Source organism: Tenrec ecaudatus, chromosome 4 (assembly GCF_050624435.1).
Source record: "Tenrec ecaudatus isolate mTenEca1 chromosome 4, mTenEca1.hap1, whole genome shotgun sequence".
Lineage (NCBI taxonomy): Eukaryota > Metazoa > Chordata > Mammalia > Afrosoricida > Tenrecidae > Tenrec > Tenrec ecaudatus.
The window spans coordinates 62,279,333-62,286,543 of record NC_134533.1 but is presented as its reverse complement, the minus strand read 5'-3'; the positions used below and the strand labels follow the sequence as shown (position 1 = coordinate 62,286,543).

Genomic DNA, 7,211 nt, shown 5'->3' with positions numbered 1-7,211 from the left:
TATATCAAGTTAACCTAAGTGCCTGACCACTCTAATAACAGAGCTGGATCCTGTGGTCTTAAAGGTTAAAGATAGTAGCCATCCCCCAATGAATACATCCTTGTATAGGATGAGTGACTTCTTTCCTGGTGATCTCGGAGCTCAGCAATGGCTTGCCCAGAAGCGGAAAGCACATGAAGCTCAAAACTGAGGCGCTTAAGCATGTCCCAGATCTAAATTGAACTCCATTTTGAATCAAACTGCACCTTGGCCCAAAGCCTTGCTCCCGCTGCTCAAAGAGACAATTCAGCTGCTTATAAACATTAACTGCTTAGAACTCCAAAATAACAAGAGTCAAGATTGTAGCTTGTGTGAGGAACTACAGTATTTATTGAAAAATATTTGTTGAGAGTGTTTGAGTAGCTTGCTCCAAGAATGTCTCAGTAAAGATATTCTCAGAGCTTAGGAAATGAAAATAACGATATTAAGCAGAACTGTAGCGTAACCACCACCCCGTAACTTTTTGTTTTCACACAATCCTAATGTCTAAGAGCCCGTAGCAATATGTTCACACCACCTGAGGGGGTTGGGGCAGAATCTGTCTCCTTGGAATTTGAAACACCATAGCACTTGCCTGGGTGCTGGCACCTCTTGATTCTTGAATCTCTCCATCATTCAATAAAACGTTTCATTTTTACTCTGACAGAGTGTAACACTGGTGCTTTGTATGAACAAATGTACTGAACAGAAATCAAGATCAATTTGAAGCCAGCTCACTGAGAAAAATACAGGATCCTGAGGAGCAAAATTGAACTATGTGAAGCATTTTGAATAGTAAAACAAAATTCCTTACGATTGCTTTTATGAGTGGTTTTCAGCTTATAGATGAAGTATATGCGTAGCACGGGGAACTATCCTGTCTTCAGGCTGTGTTTTCGGGGTACTACAGGCTCCCCTACAAGCTTCTGGTATCCCATGAAACCCACCCCCGGAGAGAAAGATGGGCCGCCAAGTCCATAGTTCTTTCTGCTATTTGAAGTCTGGTGCCACCCCTCTCTCTGCCGCCAAAAGACCGCCGCTGGCATGTAAGTGCCTAATACAAACACCTCAGGTCTAACCTACGGGCTGGCACACTTTTGAGATTATAGAGCCAATCCTGACCCTCACAAAAATTTAAAAACTATTCAAGAGCCATAAATATATTTTTGAAATCACCATTCTCTGAATGATAGCCTTTAAATTTTTTCAATTTTACTTCAGATCCTCATAAACATACCAACAGAGCCGCAATCAGCTCCCACACCGCAGTGTGCTGACGTGTGGTCTCACTAATTTAACAGTTCTATCTCTATTTGGCAATGATCTATTTAAGTTACTGCACCCAGGTTCTACATGGAGAACGCCTCCCGTCATGTCTTCTTGTCATGTTCCGGATGTCCGGAACCTCCATTCTCACTGCTAAGCGAGCCGACGGGTTTTTGAAACTCTAACTGTTTAGGGGCGTCAAAGGCCCCGTCTTTCTCCTTCGGAGCCGTGGTGGTTTGGAACTGCCGACCACGCGGCTTACAGCCCAACCACTACACCACCGGGGCGCCTCTCTAGATGCTCAGAAACAGCTTTTCTTTTCTCAGCTACTGGGACTGTTTAACTTTACTGTTAAATGATGGGGATTGATGATCTGATGCCAACTTCCCTGGTCAAGAATGACCCATGAAGTGGAAGAGTTGAGAGCTTAACCATAGGGTTACTTAGAAAGGAACAGGGTGAGGTGGGGTAGATGGGATGTTAGGGAAATGCACATAGGAAGATGCCATACCCCAGGGGAAGATGCCATACCGTGGTCTTGACCTCAAGGAGAGGAAAGGACTGCCGGGCAGGGGCTCCTGTGACCTGTGGGAAAGATGCAGCTCTTTCCCTGCTGCCCAGCCACTGGGCCTGCTCACCCCTTCTCTGATTTCCTGTTGGTGTCTCACGTGGACCGAATCCAAATCAGTCTAGAGGCCGAAGGAGCCTGTTCCTGTAGCCCCTGAAGGTTAACCTCTCACAGCTGAGAGGGCAAAGCCGGGGCAAGAGCGGTTCTAAAGAAGCAGGCTGGAAAGATCCAGCACAAGGTCATTTCCCAAAGGCCACAGTTTCTTGGTCGCCAGCCAGGTGTGGCCATTACAGAGCACCACTCCCTTCCCCAGCCAATTTCAAAGCACTGCTTCCTGCTGGGGGTGCATGTTTGAACAAAGCCTTTATTCTGCATTCCAACAGCAGGCCTGGAATTTGAAAAGCTTCATTTTCAAGACCGCTGCTTTTGATCTGTCTAACCTGGAACTTACATTTTTGAGTCAAACAGAATTATTTAAACCAAATATTTCTGTGATAAGCACAGAATGTTTTCTTTTTTGTCTCCCCCTCGCCCAGTACCACATAATATTCCTGCTCAAGATGTAGGGACTATTCTCTGGTCAAGTCTTAAAATAACAGCCAGTCTCAGCTTCCACCCTGCTATGCCTGCGTTTCCTCAGCCTGCGAGGTTACCTCAGTTTGCTGTGTACAAGCCATGTAAGGGGATATTTCACCTCAGACCCATCTGGACTGTTCCATGAACAGGGCTCCCTCCTCTGATTCTTGCTTCCAGATTTGGCACAACCACAGTTAGTCATACCATCAGGTTTTTTTCATTAATTAAACTTTATTTTTCATCTATCTGCCCCCTGCTCTTCCATCCCCAGCCTCTCTACTAAGATACCTGTCTCTGATTTCACATTCTTGCCTCTTCACCCAATGTTCTTCTCAGGCTCCAACTTGCATTTACTTAAAAAAAAATCATATTCCTTCTACATTGACTTATCGGTTATCGAAGTAAGAATACATCTTCCTTGGAATTAACATACCTGCTATGGACTCTCTTGGTCAGAGCAAAACCCAGCTCCATGTACAGGAGCCCAGGGAGTAGTTGTAAGGTTGTAATTAAAACCTTGGCCTTACCTACTGGTCACTGGAAACTGGAAGAGTTACTTTTTGTTTTTTTTTTTAACAACCGTGAAAGCAAGCTCATCTACACTCACTCAGAGACTCACAAGGCACCGTATAGTAGACACAAAGCTCTGGCCTAGTCTGGTCCATAGAGTCTGGCCCAGAAGTGTGGTCCAGACAATGAGATAATAAATGAAAATACGATGGAAATTCTCCTGGAAGAAGTTTCTAGTAAAATTAATGTACGTGAATACAGGACGTCTAGAATGAGCAGAGCTGGTAAAATGCATCTATGGTGGGAAGGAGAGGATGCGGACTCACTACAATGTCTCACAGCGATTTCCCTTTTTCTCTGCTCGAGCGTCTGGAGCACAATCGCGAATTCGGAGCCAATGAGAAATAGGTCTTTGGGATAGTATTGAATTTAATTGTAGCATTCTCCAGTCCTAAAAGATGATATCACTGTGAAAAGTTCATTGTATGGAACATCTTGGGGGTAGGGAAGATTTCGTTTTCAGGCCTGAGAAAGGGGCAGAATCACCGCTTCTTGACTCAGTTGACTTTTCTCTCATGTTCCAGGTCCTGCGCCCCAAGTGAGGGCTCTTCCCCGCCACGGGGGAGAAGCCTGGACTGTCACCGCTGCCTCCTGGACGTGTCAGCGAAGGGAGGACTCGCCTCTGCTCAGCTGATGAGGCAAACCGACTCAATCCCGATAGAAAGCGGACAGCACAGGAGATAAAGGAAAGGATTTCAAACAACCTGATAGGGCTGGACGTAATCACCAGGAAGCCAGAAAAACTTTGAGAAGGTGTTGCCAACTCCAGTTTCAAAATAAGCCATCTAGCCCAGATGTGCTGTGGCTGGGAGCCTTCCTTCACCATGAGAAGCCTAGAAGGCCAAACCCATCTGCTGAGGGCAGCACACGGCAGTGCCTTCCCTGACCAGCTCAGAAAGACAACATGTCTTCTACATTTATGCCAAGTACAGAAGCACGCCATCACTGTATCACGGAGTGAGCTTATATGCAGCAGGTACCCACTCAGCCTGCCAGGTGGGTCATGTGGGAGGCCTCCCTGACGACCCTATGAGGGTGTGGAATGAAACGAAGTTACTGTTTTAGGAAAGATAAAGCGACTGTAAATTGTTTCCTTAGGAGGACAATAGGAAGCATTTACTTACTGAGTTTGACCTCAAATGACAAAACTATTGACCCAGGTGTAAAGGCATCTCTAACCCTCAAGTCAGGATGCCCTTTCCACTGCAGCCAGCCGCAGGCCCATCCCTCAAGAGGCGAGCCGCCCTGTGGCAGCATGCGCACTTGATAATGTCCACGAGTGTCTGACATTCACCTCTTGTCAACATAAAGAGTAACTTGAATGAACAACATCTGTCCTTTATTGATTCAATCAACACATTGGAAATTTAGCAGCAAGTTAATAATGAGTAGTTACCAAAATCTATTTTTAAAATAAGTTGTGTAAAACAAGTTGTCTAAAGCAATCTATGGCAACCTAAAATCACAAGAACACAAGTGAATGATGGAAATACTTTTAGTACAAATGCCTATGACAAGTGTATTAGCAATTTCCCAACAAAGTCTTCTAGTGCAAAACGCACATAATTCTTTGAAACCTCCATTACCATATTTGGCCTCTCATTTCCTGCTATAAGTAATTTGACTAAATGTAAAAAATGCGAATGGATCCTGATCAGGTATGCCCCAAACCTTCCCACAAGGTCCTGCTGACTTATGGGCAATGCTCATCTATACAACCCTGTAGACATCTTGAGTTGAGTTGAGTTGAACCACAGCCCATTTCAAGCCTACGAATGGCTGTCCTTGAACCCCAGAGGTGGGTCATGCTGCTTTGAGATAACTAGCTTCCATTTTAAAGTGATACAAACCCATGACAGGGCTCCGCATAGGCAAATCCTCCCCACCCCCACCCCCCACCGTCATCCTCATTTTAGCATTAGAAAGAGCAGTCTTGTTCTTGCACTGTTCCGTGTGGGAGGTGGTCTTATCATTTCTTTTTGGCTCGAGGCAGGCCCATGGATTTAGTAGTGAACTTGGTTTTTATTGGTTGGCTTGATGTTTCAGGAGTTTTCTCTAGTTCCTCCTTGAGTCTAACTGGAATGAGTTTTCTAGACGGGCCACCTGGAGAGAATGTGCCTAAAATGTCCATATTTGCTCTCAAACTTGTCACAGGAAGATCCTTTCCTTGATCAATGAGCTAGAAAGAAAAGAGATAGCCTGGATGAATATTCAGACATAAAGCAACCCAGCAGAGTAAAGAAGCAAGAAACCACCGCATTGTCTAAGATTGGCAAGTTGGAAGCCCCTTCATATTCACAATGTACACAATCTCACCCCTCCCTCCCTTTTGGTGGTGGCTGTAGTTGGTGCTGTTGAGTTGGTCCTGACTCGTGTGAATCGAGACACAACAGACCTACGCCCGGCCTGTGCTGGCCCACACTCACAGTCAGTATTAGGCAAGGGCCCATCTTGCTGGGGGTCTTCTGCGGTTTCATCGGCCCTTTCCCAAGCATGCCATCCTTTTCCTGGAGCTTGTCTTTCCTGATAACATGGCCAGAGTATGTGAGACAACGTCTTGCCATTCTCACTTCTACGAAGCATTCTGGCTGTACTTCTTCTAAGAGACATATGTTTGTTTCTCTGGTAGTCCATGGTCTCTTGGACCAATATTTTTTTTCAACACCCGAGTTTGTTAGTTTATTGTGCCAACCAGGCTGATAAGCACATGGGGGGTTAATTGAAGGGAGGAGAGATGAATGGCTCGGTGAGCTTCGCCTCTCTTGTCTCTTGCTTTGATCATCGGACCAGTGTGCGGCTGCCTTGCTTGTTCTGTGCCTCAGTTTGCAAGCTACACTACCTGTGGGACACCTAACCTGTGGACTGTGTCGCTGTAATTTGAGGTTCCTTCAAGACCTGCTTTGCCACACGACTGGAATTTACATCCCTTGAGCTGAGGACTGTCGGACCCTGTCATCTGGCTGATTTGGTGACCTGTCTTGCTGTTTGCTGCCTCTCTGCCCAGATAGCCTGAATTGCTCCACAGAGGAATACCCAGCGGCCCTCAGACTTGAAGGTCCGCCAGTGTCTCACAACTGTCTTAGGGGAGTGAGTTGCACTGAGCCATTTGTACTGCTTTATAATTAGCTGTTTGTTTATGTTACATATATATGTATAAATATATGTAAAATTATTAGCGTTCTGGTTTTGTTTCTTTAGAGAACCCTGTCTAACACACACCTTTAATCAAATGCATCAATTCTTATTTGATCTTTCTTATTCACTGTCCAGCTTTCTACATGCACATTAGGCAACTGAAAGTCTCATGGCTTAGGTCAGATGTACATTAGTCCTCAAAGTGACAGCCTTGCTTTTTAACACTTTAAGGAGCTCATGTTCAACAGATCTGCCCGAGAAAATGTTTTTTGATTTCTTGATTGCTGCTTCCGTGAGTGTTAACTGTGGAACTGAGTAAAATGAAATCCTTGACCACTTCAATCTTGTCTCCATTAATCATGAAGTCTGTAGGTTCAGGTGCCCTGCTTTCCCCTCTATCCACCACTCATAACAATCCATATGGTCTATTTAAAGCCTGCACTTCCAGAGATACTTTATTTTTGTAGGCCCCAAACAGTCCAATTGTAGCAATTTTATATAGTTTGATTTAATCTCTCAAAGCATCTTCTGCCCCCATTTTTATACAAATAGTAGTCCACTGTAAGCATTCTTTAGGAGCTCCAGGGGCACAGTGGGCTATACGTTGAGCTGCTGACCACAAGGTCAGCCGTTCAAACCACCAACTGCACCACAAGAAAACGATGGGGCTTTCTACTCGCCTAAAGATGTACAGTCTTGGAAATCCATAAGGGCAGATCCACTCTGCCCTACTGGGCCACCATGAATCTGAATTGACTTGATGGCAGTGAATTTCTTTCTTTCTTTTTTCAGTAAGCACACTTTACATCTAGATATTTTTTCCCCAATGAACATCTATCTTGAAGATCATCGCATGTCAGTGCATCAAAAGAGCCCTTGTCTCTTTTGGGACTCTGTAGCACTTTTATGTGATATACTGTATGTAACATCTAACCAGCCAGTCTGATCACAATGGCCATTTGGGTCATTTCCAATGTTTTACTTGTACATATAATGCTACCAAGAATAATTCTGTTCTTGCATCATTTTGAACCTATATGTATATTTATGTATAGGTTCATATATGTACATTTAGAGG

At 44.7% G+C, this 7,211-nt stretch overlaps 1 protein-coding gene across 1 annotated transcript in view; it reads right to left on the bottom strand.

Moving 5' to 3' along the window:
• Positions 1–4,399: 4,399 nt before the first annotated feature.
• STK33 (serine/threonine kinase 33) overlaps positions 4,400–7,211 on the bottom strand; it is a 227,320-nt gene continuing 224,508 nt past the window's right edge. The window contains exon 14 of the mRNA XM_075548449.1: positions 4,400–5,177. Within this exon, the coding sequence (XP_075404564.1) occupies positions 4,968–5,177 (210 nt within the window). The 3' untranslated portion in view covers positions 4,400–4,967. The remainder of the gene's footprint in view (positions 5,178–7,211) is intronic.